This window comes from Coloeus monedula (genome assembly GCF_965178545.1).
Source record: "Coloeus monedula genome assembly, chromosome: 8".
NCBI lineage: Eukaryota > Metazoa > Chordata > Aves > Passeriformes > Corvidae > Coloeus > Coloeus monedula.
The window spans coordinates 17,705,402-17,724,280 of record NC_138788.1 but is presented as its reverse complement, the minus strand read 5'-3'; the positions used below and the strand labels follow the sequence as shown (position 1 = coordinate 17,724,280).

General features: G+C 40.0%; 2 protein-coding genes across 2 annotated transcripts in view; one reads left to right on the top strand and one right to left on the bottom strand.

The window, feature by feature from the left end:
• CAMK2G (calcium/calmodulin dependent protein kinase II gamma) overlaps positions 1-18,665 on the bottom strand; it is a 208,150-nt gene extending 189,485 nt beyond the window's left edge. Inside the window, exons 1-2 of the mRNA XM_082286218.1 lie at positions 18,528-18,665; positions 1,425-1,547 (exon numbers count right to left, since the gene is read on the bottom strand). The gene's annotated coding sequence lies outside the window, so the exon portion shown is untranslated. The remainder of the gene's footprint in view (positions 1-1,424; positions 1,548-18,527) is intronic.
• On the top strand, positions 2,856-11,039 carry PLAU (plasminogen activator, urokinase). The gene is made up of 11 exons (XM_082285758.1): positions 2,856-2,883; positions 4,483-4,593; positions 5,193-5,244; positions 5,422-5,526; positions 6,066-6,231; positions 6,490-6,575; positions 6,699-6,888; positions 7,522-7,676; positions 8,627-8,767; positions 9,359-9,507; positions 10,066-11,039. The coding sequence occupies exons 2-11, from the start codon at positions 4,534-4,536 to the stop codon at positions 10,258-10,260; spliced, it is 1,299 nt and encodes a 432-aa protein (XP_082141884.1). The 5' UTR covers positions 2,856-2,883; positions 4,483-4,533; the 3' UTR covers positions 10,261-11,039.
• Positions 18,666-18,879: the final 214 nt, after the last annotated feature.

Here is an 18,879-nt window from a genome sequence, read left to right as displayed (position 1 = left end):
GATTTTGAGTTTTAAAGACCAGCTTTTCCTCTGTCCTATCACAATCTTTTTCTGGAGAGAAGACATGGCCTGTAACAAGGCCCTTCTAAACTCTTGAGATATGCAGTAGAGAACAAATGCTGACCCTGAAGCTACTGAAAATCCCTTGGTAGCAGAACCGGTCCTGTTTCATCCCTCCCACTCCCTGAGCCTGTGCACTTCCCATCTGTGCCAGCAGATCCAGCTCTGAGGTCAGACGGAGGACATGGCAGAAGTGCCATGCTACATTTTCCAAGGTCTCTATCTTAAGGCAAGGCACGTAACAAGGTTCCAAGGATTTCTTTTACCTGAAACTTCACTTCAGATCTTCTTGTGCCAGCCATCAGCCAGCTCAGTGAATCCAGGCACTGGAAATTATCTCATGCATTTCTGCTTCCCTAAGAGTCATTTAATGCTCATAAAGATGATGCAGCTGTGAGGTTACTTGGAGTACCAAAACAAACTTATTTGCAGCTGGCTTGGGTATCTTTCTACTAAGCCACATTTTCAGTTCAGTATGGTCCAGTTTCAACTATAACTCATTTACCTATGTAGGTAGTACAAATCTTTAGACCAAAGGAATTTGACAGCTTTAAAGCAGCACTGCAAACATGTCAGTAGCCGCCAGTCTGATCAGTAGCGGTCACCAGTCTGAAACAGAGTGACACCACAGCCCAAGTCACTTCTCCTGGGGGCCTTCTAGATGTACTTAAGAAGTGCAGTATTTCAGTAAAACCTGAGTATACGACAAATGGTAGAAAAAGGGAGATTTGAATCTTGCTGTATCTTGTGTCAGAGTGAAGACAACAAAAGTTTTTGGTTCTTGCATCTGGAAAACAAGTATGAACCTCCAGGTTTTAGGGAGAAAATGAAGAACAGGAGACATCTGCACAGCTTGGTCAAAGGTTCAGCGAGAGGTTCAGCGAGAACTGATGACACTTTTCAGGGAACAACAAATATGAAAGAAACACAGTTGCTCTAGGGTTGACTCTTTTTCCAGAAGAAGAGTTTGAGGAAGGCCTAGAGTCTCTTCCTTGGGAGCATGGAGGAGGAAGAATAGGTGCTGTCCAGGCCTGAGGAGCCTTCTTCTTGCATCCAGGCTCTTCCCTGCTCTCCCTGCTGAATCAAATCATAACCTATTTCTACATTTATTATGTGTAAGGTTGGTGTATTAAAATTATTTGAGTAAATGTTGCAGACTTAAAATCTGGATTATTCCCCCTCTCCAGAATTGATTCCTTAGAGTAAGTTTACTTGATAGCCACTCCTGTGAAATGAAGAGAGTGCCATGGGGATTCTACCCTGATACTTTCTGCCCTGTTTCTTAGAGGATCTAATTACTTGTGATGTTGATACATTAAGTCACCACACAATGTGAGATTAATTTCTCGCCTGAAATTCCTTACCTATATTCACTTACGGACTTCTAGCCTGAGTTGTTTCTCTTGACTCAGTTCCTGTCATTCAGTGAAGTGAACTCAGTGTGCTTTCAGCAAACGTGAGATCTGTTCTGATGTGAGCCTGAAGATCTGAACAGAAAAGAATAGAGAATGTAAGCAGGCAGTACCGAAATAAAGGTATGGTTATACCCCAGATTTGACACAGATAGAAGATGGGGAGGGAAGAAGAAAGCTGAGCCACACTCATACCAGTTGTTACATGGCAAACATAGAAAGGTAGTCTCCTTAAGTTCTGAATTGTCAAGTTGTGAAAACATTTCTCTTGGGGGAATTTCAGGTCAACTGCTTCTCTGACCTGACCGCTAAAGAAACTGCTTTTCATCAGCTACACAGCCCGTGGAGACCTACCTCACCTTAGTCACTTGCACTACATGAAGCTAAACCCTATGAATACACCCACAAATACTATGTACTGGTTTGCTGTTATTCTCTGCATTGCTATAACATCGCAGCATGATGTGAAAAAAATCACATTAAACTGGGCCAGGAAAGACTATCTCTTGGGCTGGGTCTGCATTCTTAGACATCTGTCACTTCACATCTCCATCCTCATCTCATTAAATGAGCTACTTTGAATATTTCCTTGGAATACAGAAATTATAAGAAAACCATGAGCAATTTCTCACGAGCAGAAGATTGCTCAGTGCCAAGGAAGCTGTAAGTAATTTGGAGGAGATGAGTTTTGCACCTGCTGTAAGCCTTGTGTCCTAATAGATTCCAGCTGGGATGAGAACTGCATCCTACTGGCCCCAATGTCCCGCATTTCAACTGAAGACAACTCTCTCAAAACACACCCAGTGCTTCAAGCGCACATTCTGGCCCAATACTCCCTCCCAGCGGGCTGTGTTTAACCCACACCTGAAAAAATTTAATCCTCAATTAGTAAATCACTTGTGCTTCTCTCATTAAGGGTAGCAACATATGAATAAAATACGCCACATTTGCTTGTATCTCCAGGCGCGCTTCATAGTCATTCTATGTTTATTGCTAATGCATATACATACATGTTATCATTCTGTCATGTCTCCAGGCATGTTTCTAGTCACTCCTTTCGTAGCTCTCACTCACATTTCTCTTTTGTTTTTATAAAAACTCTTAAGGAATTGCTGACTGCCGCGGGGAAGCCAAGGAGCCCTTTCCAGAAATCTTACCCCGTACAAAGCTGTTTGCTCGCCTTGACCGTACCCCCCTTCCCCGAAACTAAAAAGCAGCATAACAAAATTTCCTCCTTGAGTCACCGGGCAGCTCTGTTCGCAGCGCGGTGCAGCGCCCAGGGGGCGGGGCGGAGCGGCCCCAGGGCGGCAGCGGCGGCGGCCCCGCCCCGGCGCGGCCTTTATAGACCCGAGCGGGGCTGCGCCCGGCAGCCGCCGCAGCGCCGGGACCGGGCAGCGCCGCGCCGCCGCCGGTAAGTGCCGTGCCTCTGGAACCCCATCGGCCGCCAAAAGCACCGTGCTGTGGCTGAGCCGGTCGGGATGAAGCGATTGCTCTTTAAATTGCATTGAAATTAAAAAAAAAAAAAAAAAAAGCCGCTGTGATGCGGTATCGCAGCAGGGGGAAGGTCAGTTCTACTTGTTACAGTATGTCAGAATGTTTAAAGGAATCAGCAGTACTGCTGTTTGTGATGCGAACGCTGGGTCTGAGAAACTACTTATGGTAACAAAGAATAGATTACTGGCGTTGCTGCCAAAAATGCTAAAAATAATTGTCTTAATAAATATTTAAGGAAAGTATATCTGCTGAAATCTCATCTGAATCTGAAAAGCATGCACAGCCAAGTATCTGAGGCATGGTTTGCTTTCTTGCATTATGATACCTGCTTACAAGCAAAGTTTGTATCTACATCAGCATTTTTATTTGTGTACTGTCCAATAATGTCTATTTTCCAATTGAATCCAGTGATCTTCTCTATACCCCATGTTTTGGTTCACACCACTGAGCACGTGAACTTAATGTGTGTTAGGAGTGCCCAATAACGAGCTATAGGGTACTTGCACTCCATTGCCTCCAAATAAAGCCCAACTAGAGGGTGCAATCCATATATCAGCAGGCATTCAGTCCGCAGGACCAAAGCGGAATTAGTCTAGTGTAGAAACCTGAAGCAGCTATAGTGTGGAGCAGGTCTTCAGCACCAGCTTGGTTCTGTACATCCTCCTTCTACTGCATTGCTTTTGTTTTTTTGCTAATGTAAATATAACTGAAATTCCCATGAAATCTTTTAAAAATCAGGTTTCACAGTTTTCTATAGGTGAGAATGCTTTAAAAAAAACTCCCATAACTTGCATAGCAATTTAAAGAAGAGAAAAAGATGTAGGGAACTTTATTGTACTCCCCCATTTTTGTTACAAGATAATTATTTAGCATTGGTAAGATTGCTATGCATGTTTGGCTATGAGATCCAGGTGCATGTAAGAAATCAAGACAGAATATGTTGTAAGCCTCTAATACTGTAAATAAGTGAGGCAACATCACCAGCAGACTTTCAAGAGTTGGCAGTGGTTAGAGGCTTCAGTGAGGCAGCCAGGCTTACCTAAGTGCTGAGCATCAACAAGATGCAGCTGATAACTATAGAGGTACTGGAAAAAGGAGCCTTCTCTTTCATACCCTGAAGTTGCATGCTCAGTGCTTTCATTGAAGGTAGTAATGGTCAGTTGAATAGGTACAAACAGTTGGACAGCAGCTAAATATATCTGCCAATTTCCAGCTTTTAGCCCACACTCCAAAAATGGAGTATGGGTTTTCCAATTTCTCATTCCCTGCTTCACACTCTTTAAAAAAAAAAAAAAAAAAATCTGTTTTTATTGCTGAGACTGTACAAAAAGAGAGCTTCAAAGTATAACCTCTAATTTAATATATGGAAATAACAAGCAGATATCCCACTGCAAGTAGATGCTTAGTTCTTCATCAATCGTGTTGTAATTTATCTGAAACTAGCTGAAGACAATAGAAGCAAGAAAGCTGACACTGCAAGCTACAGCATGACACTAAATTCCTGTTTTATTTTCAGAATAAAATAATACAGATAGAAGAAGAGCAAAGGGAGAAGTTAACTGACAACATGAAGTTACTCATCTTCCTCACCATAACATTGGGCACACTTGTCACAGGACTAGAGTCTGTAAGTTTTAAAGCATATCAAAAGCCTCATCTTACTTCATGGAGAAAGGCATACCCAGCCTACAAAGCAGAGGGAATACTTTGAAGGACAGAACAGGAATCCATTGTTGAATACATTTTCTGGCTTTTATTCTATGTCACAAATGTGAAGCACCAAGGTCACCAAAATGACAGGGGCAACTGATGAATGTTGCACCTTTGCTGCACTGCTTGTTGGAGAGGGTGAAGTTTCTTTCCCTGTTTTAGGGACAGTGACCATTAAGAGCTGCTTGGGTTCTTACAGCATAAATAATTGCCAAGTTGACCTGATGCAGTGGCACAGCTCAGTGGGGCTTTTCTGAGCTTGGGCTTTTTGGTGGTTTTTGTTTGCATGACATGGGATTGGTTTTCCTTCCCCATTTTGCTTTGCTTAATTAGAGCTCCACTTCTTATTCATATCCAGATTCCACAGAGCAGGTTCAGCAGGTAGCTACATGCAAAAACCTAAACTGTTGAAGGTATGCAGTAGGGAACAGAGTTTGGGCCTATAGAAGATAATCAAGCCACAGAAAAGGAACTGCCTCCTTAAAAATACTTTTTTTTGTTTTTCTTTGCCTGTAGATTTATAGCTGGAAGTACTACAAGCTATATAAACGCAGATCAGAACACAAGGGTAAGCATCTGCCTGTTCTATTTGAACCTAAAAAGAACTTATTATCCTGTAATTATACCTTCATACAAGGAAGAAAGCCCCTAATGATACTGAAATACCTAAAACTTAATTTGCAATTACATTTCACGTCTGCATTCAAATGTTTTGCCTATAATTAGTGATGTCTTTTACTTACAGAATGCCCTTGTTTGAATGGAGGAACATGCATTACCTATTACCTCTTCAGTGGAATAGGTCGTTGCATATGTCCAGATGGATACACTGGGATTCACTGTGAACTAGGTAGTGTATCTTCCTTAATGCTAACTAAAATGATTGGAAAGGTCTAAAAGATAATCAGAGAATTAATATGAAATGCCAAGTGAAAGTATTACCCAGAAACATGACTGTTAAAGGATAGCCTTTAGCAGCTTATGCTAACAGACTAAATGAGGGGAAACAAGTAAGTGTTGGTGCAAAATCAGGATCTCTAATTTTTCTTGTCCCTGCCTCCTCATGAAGGTTGCTTACCTCAACCTTACTTTTAGTTTGGGGTGGAAAAAATTAACTAGTTTGTGAGTGTTTAGAAACAGAAGAACTTATTAGATTGTGAAGTTCACTTAAATTGTTAAAGAATTAATATGTGTGCTTTAAAGTGTAAGATACTTGATGCTCAAAATTCATATAGAGCAAATTGAATAACAATATCTAGTCATTGTAGATTTTGTATCTGTTTTTGAGTGTAATGTAAGAACTTTTTTTCTCATTGGAAGGATTTGTCCATGTCTGTCACAGAACAATTATAAACAAGAACATGCTGCTAATAAAATATTTTTTCACAGACACTGACAGCATGTGCTATACTGAAAATGGGGAGGACTACAGAGGGATGGCAACAGAAGACAAATGTCTGCCATGGAACTCGCCCTCACTAATCACTAGGGGTCGTTACCATGCTTATTCAGAGAACGCTTTGCAGCTTGGGCTGGGCAAACACAGCTACTGCAGGTAAGAAAAGCATCACTCTTCCTGTGATGATTTCTATTATCACAGCCCCAGAGGTGCTTCAGTGAGAAACATCTTTTTAAAAAAATAACACTAGAGAGCTGAATAATTAAAAGTTACTTGGAATGTGACTTTCTGAAGGATTCTTTTCCCTGGTATATCTTACAACAAAGTATTTTGGTTTTTTTAGAACACTTGGAATTTTAAAATACTCTGACTTTCTAAAACTGTCTTTATGAAAACACTTTTTTTATCTTTTAGAAACCCAAATGGAAGGAACGGGCCCTGGTGTTACACCAGAAGGGGATCTGCCATTCAAGAAACCCTTTGCAACATAAAGAAATGTGGTAAGTAATACTAGTTTCAACATAATTGGGGTTTGGTTTGTTTGGTTTTTTAGTTTTATTTTTAATACCACAAGGTTGGAATTTATTTGTAAGAACATCTGAAAAAAATTTTTCTTTTCACAGGGCCTATGTGTGGTCAAAGGAGCATCAGCAAGAACTTCAAGATTGTTGGTGGAAGGCAGGCAGAGGTTGAGTCTCAGCCTTGGATAGCTGGCATCTTCCAGAACATAAGGGGCATGGACCACTTCCTGTGTGGTGGCAGCCTCATCGACCCTTGCTGGGTGCTCACAGCAGCGCACTGTTTCCATACTCCGTAAGTTTCCAGTTCCACAGGCTTCTTAGTTGCAACTTTCTTCATCTAATTTCTTTGTGCAATGCTCACTGAGCAACCTTTGGAATGCATCACAGTAACAATGTTCCTTTGATTGAACAAAGCAAGAAGAGCAGCCAAAGAAACATTAAGCCTCTGGGAGTCCACATCTAGCAGAACAAACTAGCAAGATGTGGACAGTTGGGTGGGATGCAATTTAAACAATTTAGTGAATATTGGTGCCAAGATTTCATTTTTACCTTAGCCATTCCCAAAACTTAATAATTGTACTGATGGTGATGAGCTGTGTAATACATCTATGGGTGTTCTTTTTGGCTTTTCTGTGGAAAGCTGAACCCTCTGGTATCCTGCAGAGGACTCTTAATGCCACTGCCTTGCATTAGTAGCTACTAGCTAGGCATGTTTCAAAATGTGTGAATATCTATCTTAATCCCTTCAAATGGAAAATTAGGATGCCTTCCTTCAGAATATTGGATCAACTTTCAAAACTGACTAATTTTTACCTTTTCTTATCAGCATCAAAATAAATATGAAACAGAAGTAGGACTGGATCTCAGCTGTTGACCTTACTCTCAGAAATCAGTAGTCTTAATCAATCTCTCTGCTCTCACTCAGGTCAAGAAGACCAATAAACAAATCTGTCTACAAAGTGTTTCTTGGAAAGTCTATATTGAATGTTACTGATGATAAGGAACAAGTATTCATGGTTGATGAGATCATCTCTCACCCTGACTTTACAGATGACACAGGTGGCAATGAGAATGATATTGGTAAGTATCCTCTTAATATGAGCCTTTAAAACACTGGGATAGGTGAAGGCTACATAATTGTGGCATACATCTTCTAAAAGAAGTAGAACCAGAGATGGGAAGAAGGGGAACAGGAACAGCCTGAAAACTAGGCCTGTGCTGACAGTTTTTGCACTTGTATAAGTTTTGGTGTTGGCACGTATCAGATACATTACCTGGCAGGCAGTCTCTGGACCTGTGGAAGACATGGCTTTTCCATAAGCACTGGTGGCAGCTTTCCCTTTTTGTCATTTTATTATGTGTCTAGAGATCACACTGTATGTACAGTAAATGATGAAACAATGCATGCACAGTAGGTTTCATTATATAGCATGGGAATGCCATATCAGGCACCACATTAGCTGGGGGTTATCCTGAATTAATTCAGACTCTTATGGAAGTCTGGGTTTCACAAGCCTATTCCTAAAGCAGCCGTGTCAGAGATGGGTTTTTGCAACTTGCACAGAACAGACTTGCCACTCTTGAACTTGACATTTGAACTCTACCACCCCTTCCGGATTCCTCCTGCTGCTGCTGCTGAAGTAAAGAAAATCCAAGAAAAGCTTTGTAAGCCATTCAGGGTAGTGGGTGTCACCCTCTACAGCCAGTCAGAAAGTTGATCTTTTAAAACATCTAAAGATACTCTTGCAGAAGACCCTCTTCCCTGAGCTATCAGCCACTATCCTTTGAGGAAGCAAGTTCAAGTTGGAACATTTGTCAATTTTAGTGTTGGGAAATTAATGTTATTGTTATTAAGTAATGACTGTCATTCCAAAAGCGGGGGGGGGGGGGGGGGGGGGGGCATGAGTAACCAGAGCTAAATATAATTGCAACTATTCCTATTACTGTACCAAATACTTCTATTGTCAGAACTTGAGGGGGAAAAACTTGCTTTACAAATCTAACTATATCTTTTCTGACTTGTTTCATAGCTTTGATAAGGATAAGGACGACTTCTGGACAGTGTGCAGTAGAATCCAAGTATGTTAGAACAGTTTGCTTGCCAGAGAGAAACCTTTACTTAAAAGACAATACCCATTGTGAAATAGCTGGCTATGGAAAGCGAGATTTTTGTAAGTGAATGACTTCTGTTTCCAAAGTTGGTCTTCCATGTAGGAATGTGATGATTTTTATACCATGATCTGTGAAGTATTGCAAAAAGACTCCTTTTTATTGTATGTATTCCATGTGCATCTCTTGAAGATGATCTTTGCTATCAGCTTCTCTAGTTGTCTATGGCATTTCCTATCTGATGCTTTTCTCACTCGTCACCATACAAAGTAAGCCAAGATGTAAACCACAATTTTTATCATTCCTGATGTGATAAGGAGCAGAAAAAAATTAAAGCTGTGTGGGAGGATTAGCAAAGGATTGCATTTGTGCAGAATTTCCATCAAAAATTATTAAACTCTTTTTCTCTAAAGACTAAACTTTATATTTTGTGTTTGGAACATTTGTTTTTCTCTTTGAAACTTCTTTATTAACAGTAAAAGCAAACCAATACTGCAAAAGAGGGAAATAAGAACTTTAATGCAGAACTGGAATGGTTAAGCTAATTTAAGTGCAGAAATTGTGTTATGGGGGGGTTTCTTGCCTTTTTTTTTTGGTTGATTTTTTTTTTTGTCTTGGATGCTGAAAATAATGAAATAATCTTTTGTTTGCAGATGACATCTTTTATGCCCAAAGACTGATGTCAGCCACTGTGAACTTAATATCACAAAGAAAATGCAAATATGAATACTATGACAGTATTAGAGTTACTGACAACATGGTCTGTGCTGGGGATCCCACATGGCAGATTGATGCCTGCAAGGTAAAATTGGTTTGGTTTATTTTGTAAATAACTTCAAATGCATGTATGCTATATGGATCAGTTGGTGGCATCTTGTAATTCTCCTAGTCACAGGAGTCTCTTATGTAACTGGAAATTAGTATATCAAGTGGGGTTGACCTGTAGTGTGGCCAAACATCTGGAATAAAGTTGGAACCCAGAGTTGGGTTTTACCCGCTCCAGGCCTTCTTTTGGAGGTGCAAGAAGTGCAGTATCTGTGATGAAGGATTTGGCATGTTGGCTTTGACCTTGTATCACTAGTCTAATATCTGTGATTATAAACTTAGGGTGGGGATGGAGGGTTGTTTTCCAAGATAAGTATTCTCCCAGTATCCTGATAGGGGGAACTAGAGAACTCCTTATCTTTAGAGACTGTTCAAGCCACAGCAGATGCCAAACCTTCTGTTCCAACTAAGCAATGTTCTCAAAGATCAAAGCTTTAGCTCATAGGTCCCTGCTAGCTTGTTTAACTCTAGAAAAGCAGTAATTGCAGGCTCCATCTGCAGAAAATGACCTAATATGCTCTCTTTCTGTTGTCAGGGAGATTCCGGTGGCCCCATGGTCTGTGAGCACAATGGCAGGATGATAGTTTATGGGATTGTCAGCTGGGGAGATGGCTGTGCAAAGGAAAACAAGCCTGGTGTTTACACCAGAGTTACTCAATACCTTAACTGGATTGACTCCAACATGAATGGGGTACTTGCCAAGAGTCGTTTTCTTCCTGAACCGAAGTGACCTTTTTTCTACAGCTGGACTGAAGTGAACAAGGTTCAGCCTATAACTGACACCAGGACAGTGAAGAACCTGAATGTCATTAGAGGCTTTCATTTTAAATGCTTGTGTGGTCAGTCACTCACATCAGTGTTCCTGAGGCATGAGGCAGAGAGATGGTTGATATATTATCTTACTACTCTGAATTACCTGGAAACCACTCAATGGGAAGCTAAAATATTTAACATTTAAATGAGTATTCCCATGCATAGCAAGTTATCTGTCTACTTTGTTTATGAACCAGCATTTGTTCTGGAAATACTGATAAAGTTTCAACTTACTTAACTCAAGTATTCATTTTATACATGACCTGAGTCTAAAATCTCCCCTCATTGTACTGAATAATATTAAGACTCAAGTCCCACAAACCTAACCTGTTAAGACCAGTACTGAGAGAGTGATCAGACTTAGCATCTAAGTGGAAAAAAAAAAAGTAGTAGCTGAGTCAGCATAACAAACTCATAATGTATTTCACTTAAGAACTGTGCTGCAAGAAGGCAAATTGCAAATTTGCTGGACTTCCAGGTCACATGTGAAGGTGTCTGGGTGCCCTGGAAAGTCTGATTATGCAACCTCTCTACATATACATATGTACCCACAAGAAGTTTTAAGGACTTGGCGTTTGTTAAATGCTGCAGGCATCAAAAGTCAGAAGTTTATTTCCATACATTTAACTGATATTATATGGAAGTGATTTTTTTTTTTTGTTTCTCCCTAAGACTTATTCTTTTTTTTTTTTTTAACTTGTCTTTGTTTGGTAGATCTGAATTATTTTACAGATTTTAATTATTTGTATGAGGGCTGGAACCTCAAGCTTTATTTAATTATTTTTACTGTGTTTAACTTATTGTTTGTATTATGGATGTTAAGTATCATTAAAAAAACCTTCTTCTTATGTGTTTGTTTCTCCTCTCTGGAAAATAGATGGATATGACTCAAAATAGAATTGTCATTATTAAGTTCCAATCTGCCTGTAATCTTCCTTAGTAAAACATAAATGTTTGAACTTCCAAATTATTGAAGTATTTGATATGCGTAAGCTGAATTTTCTCTTTCCAAAAAGCACATGGGTGTTTGTGAAAAGCATACTCCAGCTGTAGCTTAGTGTAGTCTGGGTCCATGGACCTTGCACACTGGTGGTGGAATGATAGGAGGAAGACTCTTAATGAAGTCTAGTCCTTGAGACTCAAGACTAAACGCGGTAACATCTCCACTATTTGTAGTGCTGTTATTTGGTAGGTCATGTGTCCTTATACTTAGTACCCTTTCTATAAAATGGGAGGGATAATACTTCCCTTTTCCTACAGATCTGCCTGGCTCTGAGTTGTCAGGAGTGAGAGTTGACAACCATGTGACGGTACTGTGACTAATGCCCTGACATCCCCATCGTGGGCAGGGACACCAAGCACAACTTAAACACAAACTGATTACTGACAGTGCTGGATTGCAAACTCTTAGGCAATACAATTTGTGGTTGGGATCTACAAACAAATTTATTAGCAGAGTTAACCACTGCAGATGGTAGAGTTATTTGGGGCAAGTTTGTGGACTCCTGATTAAAGTTTGGGCAGAGAGTTGGGTACAATTGCATTGTTTCTGGAGAATGAGTTAGAGATCTCATGTGAGAGACTGGAGACTCTGTGAGAAGAAAAGCATCTCCTCACTGCTTCTTTTGAAAATAGCAACTACCAGGACAGCTTGACCAGTGCTGGCAGAATACTTCATGCCCAAAGTAAGAAATGGTAATACAGTTTTAGACAAAAATATACTAGAGTTTAAGCATATCTTTTGGCATGCTGCAAATTTCTCACTTCCACTTTAGCACTTATCAAAATACTTAAATCAACAAATCTCTGACAGATGCAGAATGTAAGTATCTTCAGCGCCATTGCATATGATTTTCATTGCAATTAACAGTACATTGGTCATTGACTTCTCTAGGCTTTTTCTATCCAGAGAGTCAGTATGATTCAACTTATTTCCATCATTACGAATATAAGTAAGAATGAAAAAGGAGTGATAAATAAAACTAGCATTTAGGTCTCCTTCAGTTTGAAGTCTAGGAAGCTCTGGGCAAAGTATGAATAAAGCCAGGACCTTGAAGGCAGAGGCCATTTAGATGCTGTTGGGTGTGCAATCTTATTTGTTCTTTAGTTTATATTGGATAAGCTGTTCCAACAAAAATCTTTAGACAGTATACATACACCTCTGCTCTGGATGCTATACAATTTTATATAGTCTCTTTCAATGTTCTCTGCGTGACTTTGGCCCCACAGCTACAGTATCATCTGCCTGGCTAGTTATCAGAGCCTGGAAAAATGAAGGGCAAAGATGAGAGCAGAGTTTCGCAAAATCTCCTCTTCCTGCAACAGAATCCACAGCAACCATTCTTTTTCCCTGTTAGAGAGTGAGCAGGTGTTGATCCAGGTTGAGGTGTTGGTGAAGATGGAGAGAAACAACCTCGAGAACTGTGCATGGAGGATGGCAAACACCTCTGCAGAATGACCAGAGAGAGGATGGTTTTGGAAGATATTAGATACCAGCTGGGTACTAACATACATGCAAGACAAAATTTGATATCATAAAGCTACTCTTACTTAACATGGTTCATTGATTTCAGGTATTTGCTGGCAACAGAAAGGAGTATTTAGAAACGGCTGAGAGGTGGGCATCAGCCCAATTGAAGAGATCATACTCTCAGAAGCCTTAGAAGCATGACTAACATGAATTCAAGTTCCTACTTATCTGCAATACTTCCACAGAAGAAATATACCAAGAAAAGAAGGACAAAGCAGTATCTGATGTGTCCAGAGCACAGAGGAAGCTTGTTTAACCTGTCAGCTCGTAGAAGGATATGATGCATCCTGAATGAACAGACCACTTGACCTTATATAGCTGAAGCTTTCTTCATGGAAGTGAAACTAAAATGTGACTCAAAGTACTTAAAAAAAAAAACCTGTTTAAAATAAACTAAGAGATGAGGAAATGTAATACATCATCACCTGTTTCTTACATCACTTCTATGGGGAACTGTATGCACGAGAGGATTTTGTTTGTGGATATTGAAACCTGAACTACAAAACCACCATGACTATTTGATCACTAAACCTTTGGTTCACTTCTGATACCTAACCACAGCTCTTGCTTTAGGCCTAATGAGTACAGAACTTATCCATAAAAAGAGAATCAAATCTTTCTGCATTCATCAGTCTTGCAATTTCAAGTTTCAGATATCTCCATCTTAAGCTGAAGTACACTACATATTCATTTAAGAAAAAATCTGGGTTCAAACTTGGTCTAGCATAACCCTTCCAAATCCATCACATCTCACACAGTATACAAATGGACAATCGGAACAGAATTTGGGTTGTGTTGTTTAACTTTTGGCAAATGAATGAAATGGAACTATAAGAAGTGGAAATGCATGAATTTGAAGGAACAAGGACTATGTACTTAATGAACAGCAAAATGAGATGCAGACCCAAAAGTCAAGCATGAAAACACATGCAGGCCCACATGAGCAGTATGCTCAGTTCCCGTGTCCAGTTCCATAGCTACAGCCAACAAGTTGACTCATTCAGATTTAGGCTGCACCTGCCTGGTAGGATACACTACTGATCTTTGAAGCTGGAAAGGGCTGTGAGAATACCAGCCTCCAAACAATTCAGAGTGAACGCAGCAATCCAGAGTCATTGAAAATGAACAAGCTAATGAAGAGAAACAGGAATAACCAAACACACAGAAGTAGATGAGTGATAACCAGTATTAAAACAGATCCAGAAGGCATTGCAGACCATAGTCTGGATTTAAGTCAACAGTATTGAGTAAAAACTGTAAACATACTGACACATACATCAGAGCACAGTTTGTAAACCTCAGGACAAGGCAAACACTCAGCTGTGTTTTGTTCTGAGTGTCATTCTTCTTCATGAAAAGGCAACAGTAATCAGTGGTCCAGAACATGACAAGGAGAAAAGACTGAAAATATTTAGTTTATTTTATCCAGAGAAGCAAAATTCACAGGGAACATTTTCTTCAAAAGGGAAAAGACTGAAGCAGAGAAGGGAATAAACTGTTCTCTGTGTCTTCCAGAGATGGGGTAAAAAGCAATAATCTTGGTTGCAGGAAGGGAACCTGAACTGAAATATTATGAAATTACTGGTAAGAGTAGTGAAGCATGAAATAAATGGAACTGAGTGGTGTTGAGCCTCATCCACTGGAATTTTTCAGAAAAATTTAAATAGAAATAAAATAGTTGGTTTGGGCTCTTGCAATGCAACTGAAAGGTATTTTGAGAAATCATCTAACCTCAGGTTCCCTGTTTTGTTATGAAATCAATGAACATGCTCAGTGACTGAGATGACTACATTAAAATACAGACATTACAGGGAAATTTAGAAATAATATTACACAATTTTACCCATCTTTTTAAAAAGTGGCTTTAAGAAATGGGTCCTACCAGAGAAAATGGTCTGGATTTCTGAATTAACAATTAAAGGCAAACCTCTTAATGGTAGGCTAATAACTATAAAGAGTTTTGAGCAAACCTTTCTGCGAGTCTTAACAAAATAATATACTAGAAAGGGCTAGAATCAAATTAATTGTTTCCATGTCCCACTGTGCAAAATAATGTCAATGAATAACATGTGCAGCTGGCAAGAGAATAAAATTATTATCCCCCATTGGATGGTGGAAATGTTATTTTTCTACTGAGTAACTGAAAAGTGGTTTGTATGTAATGCTTTGACTTGGCATCATACACATGAATTACCTCAGCACACTTTGTGCTAGAGGCCTCTGGGTGTGTGATAAAATCTCCCAAAGCACAGTATTATTGTAAGGAGGCAATCCCGAAAGAAGATGAAAATCACAGGCAACCACAAGACTTTGCCAATCACAGACTCAAGCATTTTGGGATTTGATGCCTGTTTGGTGACAGTATAATTCCAGAAAAAACAGATGGATACATTTACACATCCACAGGCAGTTTCACATTTATTAGAAGTGAACCAAAGTATCTCTGCTAGTCACAGCTGGGATGTTCTAAGTGCAGTAAATTCATAACATCAACAGTCATAGCTAAGAATTACTTACCACTAATTCTTCCCTAAATTTTCTTGCCTTGTGGCACAAAACTTCAGCCTAAGTTAAAACAAAGCATCCCCAAGTGACATAAACCAGAACATCACTACAGCTGTTCAAACTGCAGCTGTTCCATCAAGACCACAGCATGTACTTGGCATTAATACAGCATGTTAGCACCCATGATAAAAAAATCTTCACTAATGTTCCAACTCCTTCATCTTCAAATGCACCTGCAAAGTCTGACACATTGCAAATCTGTGGTTGGATAATATTTCTATTTTTAAACATGCTTACGTGCTATGTTAGCAGCCCCAGCCACAGGAAGGACTGCCTTAAACAGGTAGCTGAAACCATCTCAGTCAAATTTTGCTCTAGAACTTGTTAGACAGTACCTGAGCCAACACTGCAGGACACCAAGGGGCTTTAAGTAGCTGCCATTCAAAATTGAATAGATTTGTCTCACACCTTGCATTTGGGATCAGGTGGATTTGATTACAGACATCACATTTTATGTATCTTCTTAAAGAACAAGCAATTGCTAATTTAATTTCAAACTAGACATACACAGATAAATTCAAAATATTTTTCCAGAACAACCCAGTTCTATCTAAAATAACTGTGATTAGGTTTATCTTACATATTAAACCTTTGCTCTCTAATAATAATCTGTCTTACATTAACTATATCCTCTATTTACAATGGGCTTGTTTTAATACACACAGCATCAAGCAATCTTTTTTTTATTACCTGGGGAGACAAATCAGTGAATTTTTTTACATTCTGTAGCTGAAACCAGGCTACAGAAATGTTTCTGATGGTCAACTAGACTCAGCCTTAAAACTACATTAAAGAGATTTAAAAACATTCGGAGGGAAAATTTTATCAGCTACTAGCTTTACTCTTAAAAATTTGGAACAGTTTTTACTTTTACAGTCCTATTCTAGACATAAAATACACATATGTCCTCCTAAAGCATGAAAACAATCATATGGCCAGGAAAAAGACTGACTGTTCAGGGGCAACAGAGCTGTCAAACATATAAGATGATAAGTGGTGAAAGAAGATAAAGAAAGAGTGGATTTCAGCCTCCCAAGGACACTAGCTTAGGAGTGCTTTGAACTTCAAAGCCTAAAAACAAAGTTTGTCACCTGACTGCGATCTATGTCAGCAGTCTTTTAGATCAACAAACCGGCAATAATAATAAAAAGATGCATTATTAATTGCAACATTGAAAATGTCAGGAGGCAGCATGTTTAAAAAACTCTCTGGAACCAGATAAGGAATCTCAATGAAAATATCCCAGACTACAAGGCCAGGCTATACATAGCTGTGCTGGCACCTACACTGACAGGCTTTGTGTCAGTATAAAAAAAGAGACAACTATACAGGTATAATGAGATTTTATAGTTTTCACTACATTTGTTAAAACAAGTTAATTATCTTTGCCTGACCGATAATTTTACAGCTACAAAAACTATGGTAACAAGGCTCAAATTTCACAAATACAAGAGATTTTCTGCTATGCTTTTTCGCACTAAACATTCATGACAAGGGCTGAAGTTTTTTTATATATGTAATGTATTTTACTGACCTAATCCCAAAGGATCCTACAAATCTCCAGCATTTGAGCTCCTCCATTCAACTTGAATGAGAAAATAGCTATATCTGCTGGTACATTCTAGTTTCTATAGGGACAATCAAGACTAGGTGCTATTTAATTATTGGGTTTTCTTTGTCTGGTATCTGTTAAACCTGTCTGGACACTACAATTAAAATTATAGTCTCTAGGCTCTTCCAATGGCAAAGAGCATTTCTGTAGAAGCTTTCTTTCATAGAAGGTTACCAGTAACCCAACCATGTTGTTGGTGTCACTGCACAGGAGCCAGTGGCTAATTTTTATTAATAACAAACCCACTGCCAAACAGAACTTTTAGTCTTGTATTTTTAGTTACAGAATCTTGGTATGGAAACAAAAATGTATCAAGACAGGCTTTACACATTAAGCTTTACAGATTAAACAACAGAAAAGAAATGTAAAAGTCTTCAGCTCAAAGATATGGGTAATCAGATCAATTTGGAAACTTGTGAGCTGTTAGAGAAATACAGTTTTAAAGGGAGAATGTAAATATAGCACTGACAAACACACCTTTAATACTGAATGATTTACAAGAGTGATTGAATTCTTATCTCTAGATTTAGTACTATGTGTTTGGGCCAGCCTCATCTCTCATTTTACATGAAATAATCTCACACCTACAAAGCTCCCAGCAGACAAGGCAGCGTCCCTTAAATCTTCCATTAAATCAGCTTCCCTGATTAAAATCCCATTCTTCTCTGTTAAAACTTTTATGAACATCTGAAGAAAAAGCAAGTATGTTTTTATTGATTGGTCTAGATACACTCGCAGCTTTGATGGGCTGCACTTGCTTTTGTTCAAATCCATGCGTAAGTCATGTGCCTAAGGCGGGCAGTGAGGAGCGAGCAACTCCATCCCTCTCCCGGCAGACAAGGTACAGACCTGCCGCTAGATGGGGGAGCAGCCTCGGAAAAGATGCGGTCTCTCGCAGCCAATGCACAGGCAATTCACTGAGCACGTAAATCACAGTGAAGTGCTTTTATTTATAGCATAACCTTTGGCCCCCTTCCACCCCAGTACTTATAAAAAGGTGAGCATGGGATAAGCAGTAGTTACTCAGCCATTTACGTATATAACCCGAACTTCTAGCTGTGATCCTGCCAGAGCAGTCTGTGATTCCTCACCGACATTTATAATCCTGCATTTTCCTGATCTATCTAGACTTCAGGTAATGCTAGCACCCTTTACAGCAGCAGAATGGCCAGAACGCTGTCCTTATGAGAACCCCTTGCCACAACAAAGACAGTTACTTCGTGAACAAAAAACAAACAAACAAACAAAAAAAAACCCCCAAACCCCCACAACCAAAACCAAACAACAGCAAATCATTCCATGTCACGTTCACAGGACGTCGTGGAAACAGCGGGAAAAGCGTTTAAGAAGAACCTGCAAAAGCGCAGTACACCACATAACAGTTTTCCTCCAACAAAACACGAGTTCGACTGAAATAGCCCAGGAAAGATAAACCGGCACACAAAGTACGAGCAAACGAGGCAATACTAAACCTTACCTAAGAAGAGTAACAGTTAAAACTGTGCTAAGCGGGAGCGCTGCCAGTGATCGTCCCTGAGCCGCTCCAAAGCGCTGGGCCATTGACACGTGCCCGCCAACCGCGGCCGCTGGGGAGCATTTGCCGGGAGCATCTCCCGCCGCGCCCGCGCTGCCGCCTCCGCTGGGGGCGCCCGGCGGCCGCGGGGCCGGGAGCGCGCGGCAGGAAGGCCCGGCCGGCGGCGCGGACAGAGCCCAGGGCCCCGGCTGCGGCAGGCGTGCGGGCTGTCATACAAACCTAAGGGAGAGGGCATGGTATCCTTCCCCAAGGGACACCCCGGGCACCTCGCCGTGGTGCGAGGCTGTAACACCCG